Raw genomic sequence first — 26,777 nt, forward strand, 5'->3', positions numbered from 1 at the left:
GAACATAAATTTGTGATTGCATCTTTCCTTTAAAATAATGATTTATGGCTGGCAACATTGGGCATCTTCTATAAAAGTTTACATAACAGGAGGATGGCTGAAGTAATTTCATTGATTTTTAGGTCTGCAGTTTCTCCTGTAAAAGGCTGTAGGTCACTGCAAGTACATAGTAAGCTATTTAGGTGCAGCAGGTTTATTTATTTATTAAATAAACATTTTAAGGTAGATCGCAGATTCTTCACATCCAAGGAGGAACTTGGATGTAGGACTATCTTCTCTTCTTCTTTTTTGCACCTTTTTATTTGTTTTGTTTTATTTGAAGAACTGTTGGCACACCAGACTGCCAGCACAGTGACGTGAACCAGATAAAGGAGACACAGAGAGAGAAGGAGAGGGAAGGAAAAAGAGACACGGTGACAAAGATAGTGCCTGGCTGCAGCACACTTATCAGCAACTGCTCTCCAAGAAAACAAACTAAATCATCAAGATTCCCATCAGAAACACATGCACCACCCCTCAGCCCCCCATAGAGACACACACCTACAGATATAAAAAGTCCATATTTTAGCTCTTAATATCTTTGTCATAATATATACTTCAGGAACACTAATACAGCTGGATTATCAGGTCTAAATCATCTATGTAGATCACACTGAAGCTTGAAAGAAAACCAAAAAATACATTTGAAAGTTCTCTTCAACAATGACTAGTGCACAAATTGTGATTTCCCAAAAATAGTTTACAGCTTAAACAACACAAATGTTTCAATAAATTACGATTAAGATATATTATATATTATTAAGATATATTATCCCTGGGTGTCTTGTCCCCCACTGTCTATAGTGTATTGGTGCTAACACTTCAATTCTTTGGAAGTCACTTTCTTCAGTTATTTCAGTTTTGTTGCATAAAGATTCACAATATCTCAACGGTGGCTATAATTTGCACACAAAATCTAACGTCCTATTGAATACCTAGATATATAGTACACAAACACTGATGTTTCCTCTCCTTTTCTCAGTCTTTACAACCCATAAGCCCATTTGGCAAAATGTGTTTTAGCCATTATCACATTGATTGTATGTAATCAGGGGTTTATTCTGCAGCCAATGAAGTGAATTACAGGTTTCCTACCCGACTAACACTGTTGCAATTGATCTGCTGCTCCCTGGCGTGTGTGCGTCTGTGTGTGTGTGTTTGTATGTGCGTGCTTTAGGAAGGTGTAAGGTGGTCTTTGAGGGGGTGTGGATGCATCAGAAAGAAAGAGCAAGAATGATAGGGGGTGTTTGTATGTTAGAAGTAGAAATGATGACAGTGAAGGATTGAGACCCAAAGAGAGGAGGAAGGAGAGGGAAAAGGAGAGCTCGGTAGGTGGGAGAGTGCTTCAGATTGACTGTCACAGTCGGAGTCCCTTTTTTTTTGCCGTTGTATTCATTTCTGTCTTTGGAAACAACTATAATCACTGACTCACTGTGATTTTGTGCAGAAAACCAACCACATGCATAAACTCACACCAGCAATTCAGAGAATCAGAGCTTGATTCACTGCCTGTAAGTTGGTTAGCCAATATAACATTTTTTGTTCTTTTCCCTCAAAGTGCACATGAATTACAGTTTGGGGGGTATACATTCATTTCAGCCATCAGACAACAGAGAGGAAAAGTTCCAAAGCAGTGCAATCTATATTTTTGCAGTAGCTTTGCTCCTATTTTCCTTCATATGCCCTAAATCCACAAAGCTTTTTGAACTAAAAAGTTAATGACACTATTATGCCCATCAAACCCACATGTGAGCCATGTACACCAATTATTTTTGCAACTGGTTGGGGATGTCCTCGTTATAAAAAAAAAAAAAAAAAAAGAAGATGATCAAGTCAATTATTTAAATTTAAATAAGAAATGATGAGGCATTCCTAATAACTTTATGAACAGCCACTGAATGGAGGAATCGCATCAGAAAGTTTCTGAAGCAATAGTCTCAAATACTCCATGCACTTTTTTGATTAGTTATGTGTCAGTAGCTATGTATACATGTGGACATAAACAACAGATTAAAGGCCTGATCAGATCAATTAAATTTCATATTAAGAAGCCAGCCTGAAGATTCTAATCGGATTCGGTCTGATCTGAAAGAAATTTAATTCTGGTTCTGAGAGGTGTTTTTTTCCGATCACCACTCAATTTATCCATGTACACACCCATTCAGATCTTTGGAGTAAAATCATCTCATCTGCATAACGTGCACAACATCAGCGTGATGTTTTTCTCTTTGCTAACCTTCATTGACCGGCTCCTTGGTGGAGGAGGTGGCTCTAAATTTAATGTGCAGATGAACATGCCATTCCACCCTGTAGCAAAGGAGCTTTAACATAAGGTACCACTGAGCCCTTAACTAACTAACTAAATTACCACCAAAAATAAAAATGAGATGCGATGAAGGTCCATAGTAAAAGAAAACACATCAACGACTTAAGAACCAAAGAAAAATAAAAATTTTTTGGAAGGTATAAGAAGTAGCTAAAGTTGAGGATGAGTGGACAAGTATGGATTTGCATGCAGAACAGACAGCTTCTTCTTCTACTAGAAAAGCATTTCAGGAAAAATAGACAGTTCTGTGCATGCTCAAATTATTTATTCTGATCGAACGCTCGGTGCATGTATACACACATCATGATCGGATCATTTTATTTTGCATTCATGTAAACGGATATTTTTAACTTCCAACCAAGATTTAGATCAGATCGAAAACATTTTTCACATGTAAAAGTAGGTAGTGAAACAATTTTTTTAGTAGATTTATCTCCACTCTAAAGAACATTTTAACTAAAACCAGTACACTATTAAGTGATCTGTAAATATATCATAGATAGAGGAGGCTGTCTTTAATTGCTTAATATTTAGCAAACTGTTCACTAACCCACTCTGTATCCTGCAGAATGACATATAAGTGAAACATAGCTAAGACAGAGCACCAAAGGATGAGAGTAAGGGCTGAAAACGCAATTTATTCCATTGGTGAAATCACTGTATTCACTTGGCGATGGATATGCAAATGTATTTTGGACCTTTTCCTCCTTAGTCAGTTCTTTAATTCAGTGTATTTTTTCATGCTGCCTATGCTTCCCTTTATTTTCTTCCCTTCCTGGGCATTGCCTGTATTATCTAGATAAAATTGTGTAAGGCCTTTTCTTTTTGCTTATTGGAGTGTGTGTTCTTATCAGCACTGAACGCACAATGCTAGGTGTGAAGGAAAGGTATTAACAGACCCGTTGTAGCTACACTGTCAGCATTTCTCCCCTCTCCGTCACAGCAGCCACCCTTTATGCTTCCTCTCTGTTTTCTGTTCTACACTTATTTTTTCCATTGGTTGTAACTTTTGAAAAAATAAATTGTAAACGCTGTAGGAAGCTTCATCCTGCTGCACCTCATGGCACTAAAGTTCACAGTTTGTTTTATAAATATAAAGGGTTTTTTAACCACATTTGTTAACATTTTCCTCATCTGCAACCTATATCTGCTAGTTAAATGTAAGTTTAGTTGATATAGCAATATCGATTTTGGGGGTGGGGTGGGGGGGGGGGGTGGGGGGGGGTAAGCTATGTGTTATTTATGGACACAGTCTTTCCTTTACAAAGCAGCAGGGCTAGTGTTTACTGTTACCCTCTTGTATGTGAAATTTACTGAGATTGTGTATATTATAGTAATAGCACAGATGCAGACTTAGGATGCTCATAGTAAATAGCACAGAGCAGAAGAACACAATTTGAGACGTTCATCACTCTAATGCCATGATTGCATGGTTGTCTTGGCTAGTTGTGTCAGACTACTGAGGAAGTCTACCTCTCTAATGGCAGCTTGTCATTCTCAAAGCTGCCCACCCTCTATTTAAGTCTATATTCATCCCATTCTGTCACATTCCCACAACCTTTCTTTTCTGTCACTGTGTTGTCTTTCATGGAGTGGGAAACAGAAACAAGCAATCTCTCTAAAGTGTTTTGTATGATCGCAGATTAAGATGAGTGTGCTGAATAGTTAATATCTGAAGCCACTGATTCATGACATCAAGTTTAAAGCTATACGACAAAGACTATAAGTGGGGCCAGGTTACTTCTTTTTCATTTAACATACCCATTGATGCTTATTTTTAGAGGTTACTTAATCTAATCTGTATTTTTATTGAGGATTTATTTCTATGCAAATGTACTAACTTTTCCATGTCCTATTGGAGTCTCACATGAAAGTACGTATGATTCCTACAATTCCCAACTCACATCAGATGTTGTTCTGGAACCCTCCCCCATTAGAAAGCCCTCACACTGACCACTCACAGCAGTACCTCCAAACTTAAGTCAGAACCAACCCAAAGCAGTCAGATTTCTAATATATAACGCATCCGCAAATAAGCTGCTGAATGATTCACTTGCTGTACAGTCAGTGTGTCAAATAAATCTAAAAATATATTATTTGCCTTTGATTAAGTCCTCCACTTGTATAGTCTCCTTGCCAATGTTAGTGGCATAGAGGGTTTTAAATTATATAAGATAAAGACATATTTTCAATGGTCAAATTTAAAGTGGTGTACTTGGTTTGTTAAAAAAATGATTAAAAAAATAAACATTTTCTGAGGAGTTACGACCTAAGATTAAACAATCAGACTAAAATGACAAAATAAAAGACATTGCTCAGTATTGACAATTACTTGCTCAATAACCGAGTTTTTTAATGTTTCTAATTGGTCAGATGGGGTAAAATGTTTTTATTCTTATCTATTTATTTTTTACTTTTTCTAAAGGCCTTGGTGAAAGAAGTCAATAATTGAATAGAAATGTTTGTTTTATTTTTGGGGAAAGAAAAGTACTTTTCTCTCATTTTTAGTGTGAGCGCAAAGTTAGTTTTCTACTGCATTTCAAGCCTCTGAGGTTTATAAAAATGGAAATATTTGCTTTCCTTTCTTGAACTTTCTTTCTTTTCTAAATCGAGGCAAAAGGCAATCTTTAAAGACACTCTTATTACACTTTATTGGTCAGTTCTTCTAAACAAACAACACAGTACGATGCAATAATTCCTTCGTTATCCTCATCAATTAACTTTATACATGGATAAACTGGAAGAAATAAAACACTGAATCCTTTTTTTACGTCTTATCCATTTCTTTTGAGCTTAAGAAAACACGAAGAGCTAAGTGAGACCCAGCCCTCATGTTCTCTCTTCACACTCATCTGAAGAGCAGAAAGGTACAATAGGACTGCTCTTTCAGCACTGAGCCGTCGCTACATTGCGCCGTAATTATACTGATAACATACATACATAAATGCATTCAACCTCTTACTTGGCACAGCGCACTGGCTGTGATTTCTTAATCTTCTTTTCTCTGTGCCTCTCCTCTGCACGCATGTCTTCTTTTTATTCTTTTTTATTTCTCCCCCTGCGATGGCAATTATTTTTCATTCATAAGCAGAGGGGGAATGAGTGAGAGAACGGAGTATGACACGATAGAGGAAAAGAGGGACTGGGATGGAGAATGGAAAGAGATCTTTTGGCACTTAAACTCTTTTGCTTAATGGTACTCAGAGGGATTGACAGTGGAAAAGGAAGGGGGACAAAAGAGCATTAAGACGGGAAAAGGAGAGATTAAATCATTGCCACCACATCATCTACTTAAATGAGTCTAGTCGCTTTTTCCTGCCGCTGCTGTTTTCAGTTCCCCAATTGAAGCGCAGACAACTTTGTGTCGTTGCATTTCTTCCTGTCACTTGTTTCCACTGTGTCTCTCTTTTCTCTTTTTCTAGCACTTCATGTCTTTATGAGCTCTCTTTCTATGTCTTTGCTACTTTCAACAGGCTTGATTTGTTTCCATACCCTTTTTAAACGTAAGGCCTACATTAGTGTTAGATAAATGGATTTATAAACATTGGTGTATGCCACAAATACAGAAATAATCAGTTATGCTTGCAGGATGGGAGTGGAATAAAATACACTATCAAAAAGATTGAAAGGACTAATCAGACATCTGATTGTTATACCCTTTAAGCAAAAGAAAAAAAATGTTTATTTAATTTTTAATTTTCAGGGAGATATATCTTGTTCTGCTGAAAAATTAAAAAATATGCTTATAGCTCCTGCTGATTTTATTCTTCTGCTTGTCTCTCTTCCTGTCTGTATTCATTCACCACTACCCCACCTGAGCAGCTCTCCATTTTCCGTCGGAGCGCTGTCTGTGTTTTATGGGTCCCAGTGGGATGAGGATCTTTTACAGGCCGACTGGACTTTAGAAGTCCCTCGTTTAGCAGCATCCTGCCTTAATTAAAAACCCCTTTTGTGCTTTCTGCCTTTAACAATGAAAGAGAGTGAGGGGAGGGAGGGCAGGGTTAGAGGGACAGAGACTAGTAATGTGAAGAGAAAGAGAAGGCGAGGGAGAGGGCAGAGAAAGAGAGATGGTGCTGAATGGGAAGTGATAGGGAGATAGACAGATAGATAGTAAGGTAGACAAAGGCACGGATGGAAAGATATGGACAGAGTGAAGATAGCTGTTAATTACAACTGCCATTAACAAGACACCAGCCTGCCTCCTTAGGGACAAAAGGAAGGAAAACCAAGAAAAGTAAGACAGACACAGTACAAGAGATGATGAGGGGACTTTGATCATAAAGTGATGCTGATCAGCCTGCTCCCGTTTTCTCCAATATGTACACTGTCTGTGTTTTTTTGTTTTTCTACCAGTATGTGAGCGTGCCTTAATGTGGCTGTGTATGCATCTGTGTCTGTGTGTATGGCCTGTCTCTGGGATGACTGAGTGTCAGAGGGGCTGCTTACTGATTACCTTCATGTTGAACAAGCTGCTATTGACTTGAGAGTGACGGATGACCTCACCCCTGAGCATGTGAATGTGGCTGTGTGAAGATATGCTGCTATAAAAATTCTTCTCTGCTCTCCAACACAGGATTTTTTAAAATTATCTATCGTTTTTTTGTTGTTGTTTTTTACTTGTTTTCTTTTTAAATATAAATGTATGTATTTGCTAATGTGGACTTAACTGAATGTTAAAGATTTTGGTTGTTTTTTTTATTTGTTTTTAAGATTAGAATTTATAATTGGACTTATCTTCTCTTTCTCGTATCGTATGTCCATCTCCTTTCTTTAGGCTTCTCTGCAGAATGTCCAGTAAGGAGCGCCACCTAGAGTCGAATTGTCCGTCTTCTTACATAAAGACTGAACCATCAAGTCCTGCCTCTCTGACTGACAGTCTAAACCATCACTCCCCTGGCGGCTCCAGTGACGCCTCTGGCTCCTACTCATCCACAATGAACGGCCACCCCAATGGCTTGGACTCCCCAAGTCTTTACGGTACCAACACAGGACCCCTGGGACCTGCTGGAGGGCCCGGATCGAAACGTTATGAGGACTGTTCATCAACAATTGGAGAAGATTCACAAATTAAGTGCGAGTACATGTTGAATTCCATGCCGAAGAGGTTGTGTCTGGTGTGCGGGGACATTGCATCAGGGTACCATTATGGAGTTGCATCATGCGAGGCATGCAAGGCTTTTTTCAAACGCACCATTCAAGGTTGGCTTCTATTTCATATTTAGAATATTTCCTGTACTAATATTTAGATCATTACCTTTTTTCTTTTTTGTCTTATGAAAATTTTCCTCAAACAGTTTTATACCCATCAGTCTTTACCTCGTCGTGGTCTGAGTGACCATGTGACATATCTGATGGGGAATTGCAACATTTTTGCATTTTTTTTAGAAATAAGTTTTGGCTCTAATTTATACTTTATATACTAGATACTTACTAAATGTAAACATCTAGGCATAATTAAATTCTTTATATAGGGGAAAAACAACCTGTCAAAAATGTTTATAGTATCTAAATATGAAAGCTTGGTCCTTTAAGGACTTTGTTGTTTCTACAATTAATTACTCTAATACGAACCTTGAATATGAAACTAACTTACATATGCATCTGTAATCATGCAAACACCTGATAAGAGTTAGATAATCAGAAAAATGCTTATGCCTAAAATGCATATCCTTTATAGCCTCCATGGCACCGAGGCCTCTTCTCCCTCTCCAGCCATTTATGTTTTGATCTTATACTGCAATAACACACTGAAGATATAGTAATATACACATCATCAGCTTAACACCACTGCCCAGTTTCAACCACAACCTTGACCTCTCCTTTATCAACAGCTAAACAATTTCCTGGGAGTGCTTGCATTCCCAGATCTAGCTGCTCATGGCAGGAGTGAGTTTGGTATATGCCTGTTTTCTAGGAGATAACACAATGTCAGAGGAAGGGCAGGGGTCATGTCAACGGGTCAAAAGTCCACGCAAGGGGGTAGAGTAAAGACAGGATTGAGCAATAATCCACATGATGAGAAGAGCTCCAGGAATTAGGCTCTGTAATCCGCTGCTTATGTCTTGTTAGGGCCCACATGATTGCGGAAAATGCACAGGTATTTAGACATTACACTGCAGTTTTCTTTATTCTATATTAGCCATGGTTATGTTGGGTTTAACTGTAGCCTATTAAGGATAAAATTATTCTTAAAGTATGATTAAAGGATAATATTTTTCAGATTTTTTAAAAGCAAACCCAGGAAGACGAATATTTCAGACAGGCTGTTCGAAAGATAAAGTTTGTAATAGTAATAGATTGCTTCACACTGTTTATTTTAGTTCATTATCATAACCAAGAGATGTTTCTCACCTTTATGGGTTTTAAAGTTTATCAAAAATAGCTTAAAATGTTCCATCTCTAAAATGAAAATGTAACAAATTCTAACACCGTTTAAATGTGATGAGAGCCGTCTGCATAGTTTTAGTCTGCATTCTTTAAGCTATAATTTCTGATATTGTATCAGAAGTAGTATTCTAACAACTTTTTCTCATGTTAATATATATCAGAAGTAAAAGTTTCTTGGTCGAATAACAAATAAATCAAGTTGAAGCATCAAACAGAGTAACCTGCGACTTGATCAAACCTTTTTTATTTAAAATTCTCATTAATCAATCATTCGCATGGTAAGTAAGTAGATGTTTTTTTTATTTACTATTGAACCAATAATTATATATTTAGGATATGTAGATTATAAAATAGGATTTCACATATTTTTTTTTTTAACACTGCAGGACTTATGCTCAAAATGGTTTGAATTTACTTCATACTGTACAGGTATGCTAAGGTACTTTTTTTAAGTGAAGAAACATTTATGCAAATAACAGTCTTGTTTTAGATCATAGCGGATTAAATCACATTTAGTTAGATTAGCTTCATTCTACCAAATTTAATCAGCAAATAAAATAAATAAATGAATAAAAACTTTTTTTAAACTAATGGATCCCTTTTGACAGGATAGTAGTCTCGTCCCTTTGTTTACCTTTGCAATAACCAGCTACCAATTATGGATTCAGTCAGTCAGTCATCTTAGGCAGGGTTTATCTATCTGCTTTTTAATCCATTGAACTGTCTGTGCTCGCCTTGCTTTGCCTCTGATAAGCAGCTTTCCCGTTGAAACCAAAGAGAGTAGACTGTGGGTGGGGTGTCGTCTCACATGCGACATGGCCACAGCTACCTGGAGATGATGCGTTTATTATGGGATGACATAAGGGCACAGTTAAATTCCTATCAGTTCTCAGCACACGAAGATAAAAGCAAAAACACCAACATGCACACACAAGCTCCAGCTGCAGAGGCAAAGCCTGCACATACGTACATGAATAGGTAGTCACACATAACCTTGTCATGACTCTCTATAGGTTTAACCCCTCATTGTTGCAGGGTCAAATGTTCTACCAGTTCCCCTTGTTTCATTTTATTTAGAAGGCTTGTTAAAGATTACATGTATGGTAGGTCAGGAAACAGCTGTGAAGAAAATACAGAGGCTGTAGTAGCTCTGTTAATAGATCTTCTTTTTGGGTATGATCCTTAAGGGCTGCAAGAATAGCTTTGCTTTAGTGTAGAGATCTTATTTTCACTGCCCTGTTTTTTTATTCTTCCAATATAGTCTATATTTTACCCGTACAGAGGGAAGAATATCATTTATTTAAGACTTTTAAAGACAGAATTAATAGGATTTAAGTGAAATTTAAGTAAAAGTATATTGTAATATAATAATTTGATGATGCAAAGGATGAGAGGTTTTTAGAAGAAATTAACCCACTTTTGACATTTTTAAAACTAGGTTTCATAAACTTTTCTTGACCAGTCACTTGAAAGAATTGATCAAAAAGCATTTATAAATGCATAAAACAAGTGGTTTGTGATATTTCCTTTTGTTACTCAGTGCAGACAGAGTGAATCTTGTGTGTCTGTGTGGGCTGCACGTCCGAGGGTTCATCCAAATGTAAATGAGCTAAGGTTTATGTGCACGTCTGGGCACATGTTCCTGCTGTGTGTGTGTTGGTTTGTTTGTCCTGGCAGGAAAGCAGGGCCAGCCTCAGATGGGTAGTGGCAGACATATTGGTGTGTTTCAACCCATTAGCCAATAAAACCACAGGTAATCACCAAAAAAACACCTCCAGCTGGACAGGGAGGAGAGCATGGTGTAGGGAGAGGAAGGGATAGGGGCAGATAAACAATAAAATGAGGAAAGGAATGTGGGCAACGAAGGAGAAGGGGGAGGATGAACTGGGCACATGGATGTAGGAAGGAATTAGTGCTATGTGTGGGCTGGCGTGCTTTTGCACGTGTGTGTCGCAGTGTGGAGGAAGTGGCTCTGGCAGCTGCTGTTTCTGTGGCTTTAGTCCAGTAACACCTGACAACCTGCATCTATCACTCCCTTATTGAGAAAGAGGGATAAAGGGGAAAGTAGAGGAGGGCAATGGATGAGAGATGGAGGTGTGGGGCTATGAAACGGCAACAGAAAAGCAAACGCTCAGACAGAAGATGGACGAGGGCAAGAAAAACGAAAACGGAGGAGGGATATAGTAAAGGACCAGCTGAGAAACATTATTACTAGAAATCTAAAGAACTCAATATTCATAAAGACTTTTTAGATTATTCAATACTAACTGTTTGGGTCGTTTTCCTTAATACTTACTTTATTTAGTGGTGAAACAATGAGGGTTAATGTTTGCATCTCTTGGCTATAGTCACATCGTTGTATTTTTTATTTCTAACCTGTTTAAATAAGGAATTAGAAATTATCACAGCAGTTTTTATTATCAGAAGAAAAAAAGTGGTGAACAGTATTGTAATCTAATACTCTTTCCGTTGCTAATTCCATAATATCTTCAGTAAATATGAATGCATTTTAAAATCTGATTAGATTCAGTTAGTGTTTACTCAACCTTAATGTAACGGATGTAATAAGAAAGAGTTTGATTTCATTACTAGAGAGTTTATACTCCAGGGTTTCAGACTGCATGCAATGACTCACATATTGCTAATTTTGAAAGTCTGTTTTGGCATCATAGTAAATATTACAAAATATCATTATTAAAAAGCTGCATATCACAATTCCTTATCTTAAATTGTGTTATTCAAGTTGTGATGCAAACATCACATGTGGGAGGTGCATAAAAACTTTTTCACTCAGAAATAGAGAATAACATTTCTAATACTAACTTTTATTCTGTTTACTAAGAGACATTTAGGCATGCATTAAAATAAAATTAAAGATCCTGTCGTACTATTTTATATATATATATATATATATATATATATATATATATATATATATATATATATATATATATATATATATATATATATATATATTTATGTATGTATGTATGGAAGGCATTATATAATGTATGCATTCTCAACCCTCTCAGCTTTAAGAGTGTCTTCTTTAAGTGTTCAGCACTCACAGCTTGCCTGTTTCTTTGAAAGTGCCAGGCTTTTTCCTCAGTGCCCATTAGTCCATGCAGATTCCATATCATTAGCACATTTAGCCTTACTGCACGGGAAGTGTCCCTCTTAACTGCAAGAATTAATCTAGTCTTCCTGTAAGATCAGCTTCTAAATGCTGGGTGTGGGCTAACTAGTCCCATTAGCAGCATCCATTAGACTGTAGTTCTGTCAGCATTTAGAGTGTTTAGCCTTTTAACTAACAGGGCCAATTAATGAGTGTCTTGTTACCCATTAGGAAGTGTTTGGGCATTTAGCCTTTTCCAAAGCTAACTAGCTTCTTAATCAGTCCAGTAATGAGAAAACATCCACTCTGCTGCAGCAGTCAATAGTAATCACTGTTTACTCTGTTTCAGTGGGAGATGTGTGGGTCTGCTGGAGTACTGTAGCTGTCAGGCTGGAATGAGAGGAGAAGATAACTTTATTCTGTTTAATATGCTTACATGTCTACTGCTGCAGATACATGAAAACTGCCAAGTAACAAGTTTGTTTCAGTTTATTCCAACTGGGTGTAAAATGTGAATGGTATTATCAAATTAAGCTAAAATTATTTAAGGACTACCATGATTGGTTCAGCTTTACACTAAGAAAACAATTCTTTATTGTGATATAATATTCAAATGTTTTTAGAGATAAAAATACTCAAAAAAATCTATTAACAGAGCTATTACAGCCTCTGTATTTAATTTACAGCTGTGGCTTGACCTACCATACACATAATCTTTAACAAGCCTTCAAAATAAAATGAAACAAGGGGAACTGGTAGAACATTGACCATGCAACAATGAGGGGTTCAACCTATAGAGAGAGTTATGATAAGGTTATTTGTGACTGAAGTTTGGCCTTTTTTATGATTTTTTTTTATGTCGTCGTTCATTTTGAGCATGTCACCACAAACAAATTAATAAATAAGTTAATTTAACCAGTGGATATGTTATACAATTCATTGAGCTCAAAAGTGAGTAGGAAGACGAAAACCTATTAAATTCCACCCCTATAAATTATTATTAGGACTTCTTTATGAACATTTAAACATAAAATACTGTGCTTTAAATTTCAGTGATAAATAAGCCTAATCTTTTTATTTAAATTAACTTCTAATGCAGTTATATATTATCAAAAATATATAATTATTGGCTTATGTGGAAGTTAAGGAGAAATATTTCTTTAAAATTGATTGGCAGAATTAAAAATCTTGGTTAGCATGCAGTCACCTAAAAAGGGGGCGAACACTATGAAAGAGGTGATGTATTCAACTGTGGTCCTGTTCAATATTGATGTCACAACATCAATATTCGTATAAAAATCAGCTGTTCTATTGCGTTTCACATCCTTTTTTACAGTCATGCAGCCTTACAGTAACTTATCCATATTAAACACTTTTATCAAGAACTTGCAAAATTAATTCTCAAGGATTAGTATTGCTAAAAGAAAAATAAATCTTCAACAGTGATGTGTTTAAATTAACCATCACGCCAACAATTACCTAATTTCTCTTTAAAACCCCAGGTTTATTGTTAAAGTGTGTCTACATATACACAGACATTTGTACACTATTTATACACTGGTTTATCTACAACTTTTCTTTAAGTTTTGTTTTTCGTAATCTACATGCTGTGGTTCCATGGCATATTTTAACTTGCATGTATGTCTGTCTCTGTTGAAGTTTTCTAACTGCAATCAAACTGCTCTTTGTTTCTGCAACCTGTCTGCATGCCACAGGCAACATTGAGTACAGCTGTCCCGCCACCAACGAGTGTGAGATCACCAAGAGGAGACGCAAGTCATGCCAGGCCTGCCGCTTTATGAAGTGTCTGACTGTGGGCATGCTGAGGGAGGGTAAGGGAAAAGGTCTCTTCTTACCATTTTCTGTTAACTTGATATATGTTCTGAATTTATACTGAAGCTAAAGTTAAGAGTTGACAGCTGATACACTGACTCTAGATTTAAAAATACTAATTTTAGCTCTTTTAATCATACTCTAACTCAAATAGAAATTTGCAAGAGGATAAACATTCCTGGTTTAAGATTGAACAAAGAAGGCTATGAAAGCAATATTGTCTGTCAGTAATTATTGTCTCTGACCTCAATATGAAAATATATCATCTTTACCTTAAGATCTGTCAGTTCCATGAGCTTAACTTAAACAAAAAACAGTTTTGCCAATAAAATAGTTCAAATATTTATGCCTAACCTAAGTTTACATATGTAAATCATTTAGCTTTGGTCTACTGTATATACATGCATTTCTTGAAAATGACACCTTAAGACATCAGTGAGTATAGCTGAAATCAAACAATCCTGCCCGTTACACATGTGGTAATAAATCTTTTCCTAATAAAGGGCTTTCTGCTTGTTTTCCCAGTTCCTGTTGTATTACCTGTTAACCCTGTATATCATGAGCTATTATCTAACTCAACATCTAAAAGCACCTGTATCTATGTTTAGAGTTGATATTTGGTGTTAAATGATCAGGACTAGGCTGTATAAATATCAGTGTGTTTGCACAAGAAACATGTTATGCTGTTTGACGGTGATTTACATGAAGAAGATGAAAGGTAAAACAACAACCAAGAATGTCACCAGTTGCCCTGAGATAGATAAAGCCAAAAACAATAGATTTTATCTGCCCAACACTACTTTGATTAAATACACTCACTCACTCATTTTTACATTCCCTTGTTGCCTTTTGCCTCTTTCGCTCTCTCCTGTATGCCCACCTTTGACCTTTCTACTCCCACTGCACTTCCAGCGATGAAAACATCCATAGGAGTGGTGAGAGATGATGAGGAGGGTAGATAGAGAAAACGAGGAAGAGAAGGAGGGGGAAGATGGGAGAAGCCTTTGGGGATGGGAAGGAGGGACAGGGAGGGAGGGAGGGAAAGAGATTGATTTATAGGAGCAGAGGATGAGAAGCAGGGGAGGATGTTTGAATGAGGCAGAAAGTGTGTGCGAGACGGCGAGGAAGGAGAGGAGAGAAGGGTCAAGGTTGTAATTGATGGGAGACCTGGCCTACGCCCCCTTCCATAGAGTGGTCAGGGAGCGTGCCTCTGCCGACACCATGCCAGCCCCCCCAACATCCATTCTACTCTTCATCTTTCCCAGCGCTTCTTAACACTCAAAATGATTTTTCTCTTCCTGATCCTGTTTTTCGTTTGCCATCCATCATAACATTAAAATAATTTACATTGTGTTCCTACATAATTAACTACTCACTTATGTAGTCTTATTCAAATAAAATCTATAAACATTTTACTTTTAATAATACTGATCAAATTGCAGTAACTGCTAATAACTTAGTTTGCTCAGTCTCGCTTTTTGTTTTTGCAGACACACACACACATTTCTCTAACAAGCTGCTGTCATAGCATTTGTTCTCCCAGTTGATCTGACATAGCAGAACCTATGTCTCATTTCTAGAGGTCTATCTGGTGTATGCCTCAAACACCACACACCATCACCCAAACACACCCTGTCATGTTTTGATGACTTATGGGGACATTTCATTAACTTGCATTCCTTTTATATGGCCTAACCCAGACCCTAACCCTAACTCCAACTCAAGAACAGAACTTTACCATATGGGGACCAGGATTTTGGTCTCCATAATGACATAGGTCCTGATGACGTGACTGTGTAAACAGATAAAAGTCCCCACACCACTGTAAAACCAGTCCACACACACACACCCTGTTTCATGTGTTATATGTATCTCTAACAGTTCCTTCATCTGTCAGAAGAAAATGACAGCCTAAGCCTGCATTTTCATAAAGTCGAATTCTCTTTTTTAAAGAGATTGTGAGAAAAGGTTAAAAATGATCAAGACCTATATAGGTGTGTGAAGTCACAGCCGACCCCAAAAGATCTGGATACAGAAAGCAAATCATGTCCCCTTCAAGAAGTTTCAGGTTTAAAGGGAATGTAAGTCAAATTTCCTACTCAGAGGAAAAGCACTATGACCTTCCCTTTTGTCGTGTCTACTTTTACTCTTAAAGAAAGTTTAATTCTGCTCAAAAGTAGATCATTTTATTTCATTTTTTAGAACTTATCAGAAGCTTACCAAAGCTGTTTGAGTTTATTCCATGAAAGTTTTGCTAGATCAATTCAAATAAGGATTCTTCCTATTGTTGGCACATAAAGGTTTTGTTTTTGTGAAAAAAAGCCAAAATTTTAAGAAGAATGTTGTCAATTCACTGCTAACCCTGAAATCAGTTGCAAACAATGTACTGTAAAAGGCAGCAGAAGTTACAGCAATACCATTGAAATATGCTTTAGAAATGTACAGTAATATGTTGGTTTTGATAGAGAATACCCTTTTATTTAGACTGCTTTAAAATAAACAATTTTGTCAAATTGTAGTTCTGACACAAAGAGGAGCTACAGAAAAAAAATTAACAGTCATGAGGTAATAGATCTTACACATACGAAAACATAAAATGACCTCTTTTTCTATTGGATAAAGGAAGGAATGTAAGTGAAGGACACGTGTTTATGTGTTTCTGTCCAGAGCAGGCAAACAAATAGCTGCCTTTTGTTACAACTGCCTCCCTGCTCAACACACATATATCATGCACATACACATGAGGCTGCATATCTATACATCAACATGACAGACCACAGCCACCCCATTTGTTGTGCAGAGTGTGAATTTAATACAAGGGGTCCCACTCTCCATATGAATAAAGCTCATTTGGAAAACTGATATATCCACTTTCTGTTTTGCAATCTTAATTCTTCTTAGACCTTTGGAAAATATCAATAGATTTATTGTATAGCATAGCTAAACAGTGTTTCCACTTTTTAAAAGTCTTCTGCATTGCCATGCACTTGCTTATAATCCATTCAGCTATGACAGTAGGATCACCAATGTGATAATTTCGGGACTCGTTTTGCAACAAAGCAGTGTGCTGTGAAAATCTCTAGTTCGTACCATGCTCTGCAGTTAGTTAAGGCTTTTACAGATTCATCACCTCTCATTGTGCTACCATTTGGAAAGAGGTCTGACCTCACCACCATGGTGCTACAAAAACTGTTTAGGAAAATCTACAAACCTTTTTATGTTGGGGGATTGTTATATGAAACAGCTTTAATTCAATCATCACTCTCATTTAGCCTAGGGATGTGTCATATGATACATCAATACAATTATTTTATCTAAGGGATCAAATCTTTACCTAACCCAGGGATTAATCATAACAAATATAAAGAAGTGAAGAGCTAATAGATATTAATTTGAAATGTATTTTTTAATCAATCGATTAAACGATTATAATGGATTTAATTTATCAAAGACATTAAAAACTACTTTTTGGAGTTTTGAAAAACAAAATAAATCAAACAAGATAAAACAAGTAGCTAATAAAAATTTCATGCTATGGAAAAAGAAACATTTTTAGAATAAGAAGTTAAAGGTCCTTCAAAGAGAGTCTAACTCTTTCAAAAGTTTAATATTCTCAGGAGTTAAAAGAAATTGTTTATTGGGGCAAAGTCCTAAGACATTTTTAAGGGGGATAGTTCGGGAAAGAAAAACACAAAGACAGGTTCATTTTTTCCAAATTCCCTTTTTTTTTTCAACCCCAGAAAATTGCCTTAGGAAAAAAGAAAGTCACCTAAGCAATACTCTATACTGTGGTCAAGACCTTAACGTGTTAAATCTCAATAAACTAGGACTTCTTTTTTTTTTTGTCTCAAAACCCAGCTACAGTTAATCAAATGCATTAACAAAAACATTTCCTACTGTTCAAAGCTGGAATGTGTATCACTATTAGTCTTGGCTTCTATGCTTCTCATGTTTTAATACTGCCTTTTCATAGATATAAGATGTTAATCTTTTGTAAAAATTGGTATCTCTCAAAAAAAACCTCTTCAATTGCTTGCAAAATTCACTGAAATTAGTTTTACTAAATCCAAAGTTTCCCATCTTCACATTATGCTTTTTTTTTTATTATTAATTTCAATGTATCAAAAAATGTATTCCTACACACTATATCAGTTTCATTAACTACGTGTCAAGCCATTCTCTCATTTTGATTGGTTCAAATGGTTTTATATTTGACCAGAAGTCCTTAATACACTCAGTTCTGAACATTTGTTGGTGTGTTTCATTTTTCTCTTGGTATTGACAGTGTTGCTGGAAAATTGCATAGATGATGATGGTAAGTGGCTAGATCAGTTAGCGTCAGTGCTAACTGTGGTTGTCAGGGGGTAGCTCACGGCAGAAAGGTGAAGATAAAGTGGTCAGGGTGGAGTGGGGAGGAGGACGTGGAGGCATGTGTGTGTGGATGCCGCAGTTTACCCCTTAGGGCAAGATCTGCCTCAAATTAGCTTTGTCGCCCTGGGAGACAGAGAGGGTGAGATGAAGAGCAAGTGAGGCAGTAAGGAACAGAATGTGAGTTTGTGCTCATGTGTAGAACAGAACCTGAAGAACAAAAGGCCACGGGGTGAGGAAGCCAACTTAGAGCACATATCTCTCTATAAATGTTCTTGTAAAAAACCCACCCAATATATGACTATGCTGACCCAGCTTTGTGCTGTATTTACACAGTCACTATGTGAGGAAGAGCAGGAAAGTAAATCGGTAAATCAACAAACAAGGGATCAGTGATGAAGGAACAAACATAAGGAACCCAGACGCAAATATGCAGCAGCTAATTTCTAGAGCAAGACAATTAAAACACGTTCTTATTGTATTATGAGAACTGCCCCTCTGGCAATGGCTTGCTGTCCATTTTTAATGGGGCCATAATGATGCGTCAGCTGAAGACCAAAAGGTCATCGGGGTGGGGTTGGCATCTATTGAGAGTCTGGGAATTAGAGAATAGTGATGTAGCAGGTAAAAACTATACAAACAGGACTGGTGATGTCAATTATATTTTTACACTCCAAACACAGCCTGGATTACAGACATGACATGTTTAACATCAGCTGGGATTTGTAGAATTATCATGATTAGAAAACATAGATTAGAGATGTAAATATGAAAAGGAATTGGCAGAGACGCACAGAGAGAGAGCCAACAGTATTCGGTGGACATTTATGCACCAAGTATTAAGCTCAAACTGGGGGGAAAAAAGCAATATCTCCCTTCAGCAGCGACAGTGACGATGAATCCTGAATAAACAGTCACACTTTGTGAAAACCGGTACCTCTTCTTTATAAAGCCATAAATGGCCAGCTGGATTTAAATGGTGGCGCTTCTAGAGGGACAAGTCCTCAGACTGCAGATCTAAACCTTGGCGCCTTGCCCCATACACGCACGTATGCACACACAAATTAACACCTCGTGCCAGCTTTGGCCCTACTCCCCATAGCCTCTGAGACCTAATGAGTGAGATCAGGTGGAAGGCCTCAGTCTGTGTGAGTGTTGCTACGTGTGTGTGTATACAGCTGGTAGTGATAGTGCGTATTAACTCTTCTCAAAGCTCAGCGATCTTGATTGCTGGCATCCGCTCTCATTGGCCTGAACCCATGTAGACGGTTGCATGATTTAGATGGTTGGCTAAGCGCAGAATCATATCGATAGCAACAAAATTTGACTTTGGTTTATCTTCCTTATTATTCCTTTAAATATGCATTGATGCAGAGAAAAATTAGGAACGTATTTTTGATACATATTCAAATGTAAGGTAACAGGTGAGTTAAATGTAAAAATAACTAGAGATGTGCAAGTGGATGATGGAAGGAGGCAAGAGCCGGGGAAAAACAAAAGAAAGGAGGCGCTAGACAACTGGTGGCGTCTGGTGTTTCCCCCATGGGAGACTTGTATCTAAATCTGGCTCTGCAGTGTCTGTCCTGCATGAGTGCTTGTTATTGTGCAACTGGCATCTGGTTGCAACCCTACTAGAAAGAAGTGATAATGGAAATGGAGTGACGACCTAAGTGGTCTGCTCTCTTTCACAAACACTTTCTTTCTGAGAAGAAAAGAAGGGACGTATTTTAGCAGGCAAAACTGCCACCAGAAACACTCACACAGTAAATAGATGGATAAAACAAAAGGTAAGGTTATTTTGAATGTATTTAGCCCCAATCACAATGTTGTTCACCTTCCTTCTCTTCCACCCACATTGGGAGATTCCCTTCCTTCTGATACATTTATGTTCCAGTAGCTTACAAAAATGTAATTAGATATCTTTATGTTGAATCTCTTAATGTTAAGATACCATCTTTACGAGTTACTTATTAGTCAATGCTGCACTTTTATTTGTTGCAGATGAAAATTACAATTTAGAAATATGTAATTTTCACTTTTTGCTGAATTGTTCATCCCAAAAGTTATATCAACCCAGTTATAAGCTTATCGAATACTTGGAGTGTCTCTCTAGCGTCTGTGCAACCAATTAGCTAAATATCTGGTGAAAATTTAGTTCCTGCATGAAAAATGTAGTCCGGTAAATTGGAGAAAGACTTTAGCAAAAAGTTTGGTGATCTTACACAGTAGAAACCTATGAATTTTAAAGCCTTCACCATAATAGAGAAGCATTTTTACTGAACCGGGTTGTGATTGAACAACACGTGTACTCCATAGATTTGACAGGACCTGATGTTTGAAAATTTGTGGCACATTTCTTAAAATGCTGACCCTACTAAAAATAGATTTCAGAAATGACGTAAAGTAACATATTCATTAGCTCATATGAGCAACGACCGTTAAGGCAAGGAAGATCACACTTATTCTGGTACTTTACTTGATCTCACTCACACACTGTTACAAATTCACACTCTAGTGACAGCCACCTGCCCACTGCCTTAGGCAGCACTGTTCAGATCTGTTATGGTCTCAACAAACATCACTGCACGACACCGCACACATTTTTTCTCATTTCTTTTTTTTTCTTTTATCTCTTTCATTGGATTACAGTCTAAAACAATAATTGCACTCTAATCATTGTTTGTATCTTTCTATGCATTTCATTGCTATTTATACAATTATATTCTTATATAATTTGTCATTATTAACCTTATATTTGAGGGTTAGTCTCCATCAGATATATATTTCACCATTTTATCCAAGCTAGAAAGGTTTCTGCTTCACAGCGAAAAGGATGAGTCCCAGCAATATTAACATGTCAGCAGACAGCAGATTATGTCCTTGGACACGAGTAATACAAGTAACAGATAGACAGACTAAATTTGAAGGGAATTTGTCTTGTCCACTGCACTCACCCATCAAAAATAGTTATGTTATCACATTCACAGTGCAGCTTAAAATACATATTAAACTCAACTAAGTTTACCTAACAAAACAGTTTAAGGTTGGAGAAAGACTAAGAAAGTTGAAGCTTTAAACAAATACGGTATGTGGTTTTCTTCTGTCTCCAACAATTTGCTTTTTAGAAACTATCTACAGTCCCTTTAGGCTGTGATTACCAATACTCATTCATTTTACTTGTCTATCTACTCCCTTTGTGCTCCTTCCCACGACTCTCACTCCTATTTATACCCCAATTCTCACACCATCGTCATTGGCCATCTGAAATCAATCTGTGTTTTGTTTTTCCTTCCATCCTCTTCTGTCTTTTCCTCTCCCCTCTGTCTTTCTCCTACATGTGCATTCAGGTGTCAAAGGCATTTCGATGGCAATCCTTCATCTGTTCACAAACACACACACACAGACGTTTGCTGATACAGAGTGACGCCAGCGCAGTGTAAAAAAAAATCTATCCTGATGTGATCAGTGGAGATCGGCGCTATTGACAGACAGCAATATTCCCACGATAGAAATGATTCACCTTCATCACTGTCACAGTGTTTGTGGGTGCACTTTGGTGGTTGTGCCTATAAAACGGTATGAAGGAAGGATAAAAAAGTAGCACAATATTGGTTAAAGATGAAATAATTCAGAAAGTTTTAAAGTTACAGCTAAACAGTTGTTTACGTGTGATTATTCCTTAGAGTTGGAGGGAATGTAAGTTGAAAACTCATGTTAGTTAAAATTGTCTTCACTTTATTTTTTCCCCTTAAGATTGTTCCCTTTTTATCCAAACCATAAAGTAAGTACAGAAAAAAAGGGGAATCTCAAAGATACATCATTACAGAGCTGTGTAATCTAATGAGGTGGCTTACCTTTAGTCAATATGCCTGCAAGTATTTTTGGGTGTGTTAATACCTGGTTAAAACGTTAAAATTATCCTCGAGAAGAAAATAAACTCATTCTCTAGTTTCTTTTCTTATTACCAAAAAATTCAAGTCTCCAACTGATAACCCTATTTTCCATCCTAATGTTCATTTTAAAACAATCAAAACTATTTTACTGTAACATTTTCTCAATACTATGGCTTTATGTGTTCGTTAAAGTTAAACATCAGCTGCAATTAAAAAAAGTATCTAACAGATTGCCTATAGAGCCAGATCCACCTAAACAGCTACACTATTCAGCTTCCCCGTCCCTGTGGAATAACAGCATCCCCACAGCATGATGCTGCCGTCAGCATGTTTCTGTGATATGTATGGGATTTGGTGAATTTCACACATAGAAATCTGGTCTCATCTGTAAAGAGATGTAAATGTTTCTAAATACTTTCTGTGTCTATTTCATGGCTTGTGGGAAAATGACAAGGGAATACCTAATAATGAAATTGGGCAATCAGTAGCACTGGATTTTTTTGTTTTATTATTTTTTTTTTTTGTATGGATTTTGGATTAAGAGGCAAATAGATATTTGCACTCCACACTTTTAAGATTTCCAATTAATAAAATTGAAACATTGTATTAATGTTCCCACTCGATTTGGTTGGTCTGACACATGGAATCGCAGATAAAATACACTTAAGGTTGTGTTTTAATTCTAAATGTAAAAATATTAAATTGGGTATCTGTGAATATATGAGGAGTATTTCTCTCAAATGTTGTTACTTGAGCGTTCCTCATTTCTACTCATTCTTTCATAAAATGTATGTTAGTGTGTGGCTAGGGTCATTCATTTAGAATCAGTTTTGTGTTCAGTCTTTCATTTGTAGCTGTTTAATTTTCCTCTTCCATTATTTCTAAGTTTCATATTTGCTTCCCCCCACTCCTCTTTTCTCTTGTCTCCTTTACCCTCTCATCTTCTCCCCTCGTTCCCTCCTCTCTCGCCCATTCTTTATGTTTTGAAGGCTCATTTGTTAAGAGGAGGTAACACACTCTCACTCTCCTATGAGCTTCCTCATGTCTCTTCTTTGTGAGCTTTGGAAATATAATTTTCAGTTTTTAATTTGATTCATTTAGATTTGACCATTAATCAGTGCTGAGAGAGAGTTAATTTGGTGGAAAATAGATGAGGTAGTTAGAAGGGACACTTTATGAAGTGAATTCAGGGCCTTTTAGGTGTATGAAAGAAAGATAGAATTACTGAGAGTGTGAATGTAAAAGAAAGCAATTTAATGAACATGCACATTTAATTTGGAGTTTTATGCTAGAAAACTGATTCTTCATGTAAGCTGTATTTTGTAGTCAGCAACTACTCTAAATAAAAAGTTCCTCATCAGGTTTATGGAACCAGTCTTATATGATTTATGGCATAGGGCAAATGGAGAGTCTACTAGGAAGCTTAAGGAAATTGGAATGTGGCTACAAAAATATAAAAAAAAAAAACTACAATTGGTGCATGATATTAGAATCAAGAGTATTGCAATAAGATTTCTAATTATTTTAGGTCTTAATGTGTTAAAATTATTTCAAAGCACAGCTTTATTTAAAGAAACTCTTACAGTAATGGTACTGGCTATGACATTCTAAATAATCTAATGATAAACAAATTCAAGAATTTGGTCTGGTTATTGTAAAGGATGCACTGATGGACACAGGTAAATATTTCTTAACCATTCATTAATCTGGATTGACCAGTCCCAAAAGTAAGTCATTTCGTGGTCATGCTGGTGTGTACTATGTACTGTGTACTATGACTATGCTTTATGGTTCCGTGCAATTTTTTGGGCAGGTTTTGGACTGAGCATTTTTCCTCAGAATAATGTCTGTATAAAAATCATTAAAAACAGAAAAAACTAATTAAAGTCAATTTCTTCATCCCTCTCCATTATTGACTAATTTTCAGTCTGTATTTCTATTTGCCTTCCCTTCTTCTTCAAATAACCAGTGACCCAAGAGCTTTATAAACCTGCTACTCGTTGCGGCTTATAAACACAACATGGGGGTGTGGGTTAGAGAAAAAACAGATGTAGCTTTAGTGTGCTTGTAAGAGGAAAAGCAAAGAATAATGTGTATGAGTGGGTTTGTACCTCCTAGTGCTAAGAGTATCTTGACCGTTTGCTGACACTGGGCCCCCCACCGTACCTGGACTGTCAGTCCTTCTGTCCCCCTTTCTCTGCCTCAAGCAGTTACACACATGAACACACACAGTATTACAGTTGGGTTTCTGAGTACCTGAGCATTACAGATTTTTTTAATTTACTATAAAAAAAAGAAATACATATTTTAGTATATATATAAAAAAGAGTATTCATTTTAAATTAAATGAACATTTCTCACATGAAAACAAAATATCTTGGACCTTTTGATGACAGTCACAACACTTCAATTCACTGATTTAATCACCTTTTGAATGATACTTTTTCTGTAGCAGGAATAATTTTGAGTTCATTCATAAAGGTCCAGCTGGCTCATTTTTAATAAAATCAGCAGCAGCAAGGTTGAAGGAGTTCAACCTTGCAGGTAATTGAGTCAAAGTGCAATTCTGTACCCTTTGCCAGGCCCATCCATCTGATCCATCAAGAATCCATATCATCTCATTCACTAAAACCCTTAGAAATCTGTATTAAGATATTTTTTGGCCCAGTTTAGATGGCCCAGTCAACTTATGCTTCTTGGTCACTAGTTGTCGGTTTTCAGCTCTCCATGACGCCATTCAGAGAGACGGGGTTCCTGGTAGCTTTATGTAGCTCTTCTTAAATCGCTTGCAGCTCATTTTCGCATATCTGCAGCAAAATAATATGGCAATTTAGGGGTTTTTAAACAAAATCCTTGCTTTTTCAAGAGTGCTGCATTGTTTTTTTTTTTTTTTATTTACATTTAATAATTTCAAACTAAGCTAAATCACTCTTTTGGCACATTTTTTCCACAGTAACCAAACTTTTCTAATAACTGTGCCACCTAGGATAAAGGGTGCTGTTGAAGATTCTTGTTTTGGCTTAGAAAACATGCTAATTTAACCTGAAGAACAGGTCCGCCCCATTATGATAAAGGTGTTTTTCTCTGTTGGTTACACCCTCTTTCATTTTACAATCACCTATGACCAGATAAACTAAAATCCAATAAACATTAAGTTTTTTTTTTATCTTAGACTAAACATATGTGTTCAAATGTAATGATCATTCATTTTTTGCACATATTTTACATTTCTTTTATCTTTTCAATATATTTGATCTATAACTATGGTTATAGATAAAGTTAATAATATTATTCATTTTCTATGCAGAAAAGTTTCCCGTCACAAAAGTAAAAAAATAGGCCGTGTACCTTCAAAACTTTCTGTTTCAGCCCTCTTCCTCTTTCCTTCCTCCTCCTATCATGTTCAAGTCTTTACTCTCTCTCTCTCTAAAGACGATAGCACCTCTGTCTTCCTTATCCACCTTTAAGTGGTAACCATGGTAACATCCAATCCCTTGAGGGATAGGCCTAATTCAATTAGGACTCCTTTGTGTCAATTAATTAACAAGAAAGAGAGAGAGACGGCAATCAGGAGCCAGAGATTGGGTAACATAAAGCTGGAAAACCTGAGAAACAATATAGGAAAGACTGGAAGTGATTGTTGTCTCTAGATTTTTGGAATGTAAAACTCAAAAAGTTTACGGTGATGAGCCTATTTAGAAGCGAAACACAACACATTTATTTAATTAAGACATCTTTCCTATTCTTTTCTCAATTAATTATATTTTTTCACATTTTACTTACTTATTTTCTCTCTGTGATTTCTCTTTCAGGTGTTCGTCTGGACAGGGTTCGTGGTGGAAGGCAGAAATACAAACGCCGAATAGATGCAGACAACAGTCCTTACCTGAACCCACAGCTGGCTTTGCCCCCAAAGAAGCCATGTAAGAATTAAAACTGTCAGCAACATTTCAGATCCAGTTCTGCTGCATAGCCTTGTGTAAACTGTGTTAGGATGTTTAGTTATGCATCCTAACAGAGACAGTAGGACAAAAAAAAAAAGATTTCAATTGAGAACGCTCATACACCCAAAAATACTTATAACCACATTTATCTGCCTTTTATCTGCTATTACAAGTTTAGGATCCTAACATTTTATGCAAGTAATGTTCCACCATAAATGTATTTATCTAGCATCAATTGGATTGGCTGCTATTTTCAAGGAATAAACCAAATGCTTGACGAGTGAACAACCAATGGGAGAGTGGGTGAGAGTGACAGAGACAGGTAGAGACGTGAAGAGATTAAACCTAAATGAGAGCATTTCTCAGACAGAGAGAGAAGCAGGAATGGTGAGCAGGAGAACAGCAATAACCCTAATCCGGATTAAATCCAATCTGGCAACCACATCAAACTAGAGTTAGCTCTCTAGCTAACCGTCTGGTTGTGCACACAACATACACATACATGTGGTGCAGATTGACCAGTGTTTAGCAGCTTGCTCCCCAAAGCCCCTTTTGCTTAAAGCTGAAGCATATTTTGCTCTAGGCCAATATGCTGAATGGCTGCACTGCAGATTACTGGGACTTCTGCAACACTAATTATTGAAATGATGGGATAAACTGAAGTTATGTACACTGTTTTTATCTTAGCATAACAAGAGGGAGAAGTATTTGATAGCTAAAGGTACATCTAAATGTAAAGTTTTTCTTAAGCCCTGTCAGTGTTGGAAATGGAAAAACAGCTTCCCTTCATGAAGGAAGAGAAAGGCAAATGGTCCCTACCATTCTTATTTTTTTTATAAATATCTACTTCTTGCCTCACACATGAAATGTTC

At 36.8% G+C, this 26,777-nt stretch overlaps 1 protein-coding gene across 6 annotated transcripts in view; it reads left to right on the forward strand.

Annotated features, from left to right (window-relative positions):
• The window catches only part of esrrga (estrogen-related receptor gamma a), a 72,182-nt gene that overhangs the window by 13,701 nt on the left and 31,704 nt on the right, over positions 1–26,777 (forward strand). For 4 of the 6 annotated variants that reach the window (XM_038291083.1, XM_038291086.1, XM_038291085.1 and 1 more), the window contains exons 3-5: positions 7,140–7,564; positions 13,583–13,711; positions 25,774–25,884. In XM_038291083.1, the coding sequence (XP_038147011.1) occupies positions 7,140–7,564; positions 13,583–13,711; positions 25,774–25,884 (665 nt within the window). The remainder of the gene's footprint in view (positions 1–7,139; positions 7,565–13,582; positions 13,712–25,773; positions 25,885–26,777) is intronic. The other 2 variants (XM_038291082.1, XM_038291084.1) reach the window with 1 other exon arrangement.

This window comes from Cyprinodon tularosa, unplaced genomic scaffold (assembly GCF_016077235.1).
Source record: "Cyprinodon tularosa strain WSP-4 unplaced genomic scaffold, ASM1607723v1 ctg293, whole genome shotgun sequence".
Classification (NCBI taxonomy): Eukaryota; Metazoa; Chordata; class Actinopteri; order Cyprinodontiformes; family Cyprinodontidae; genus Cyprinodon; species Cyprinodon tularosa.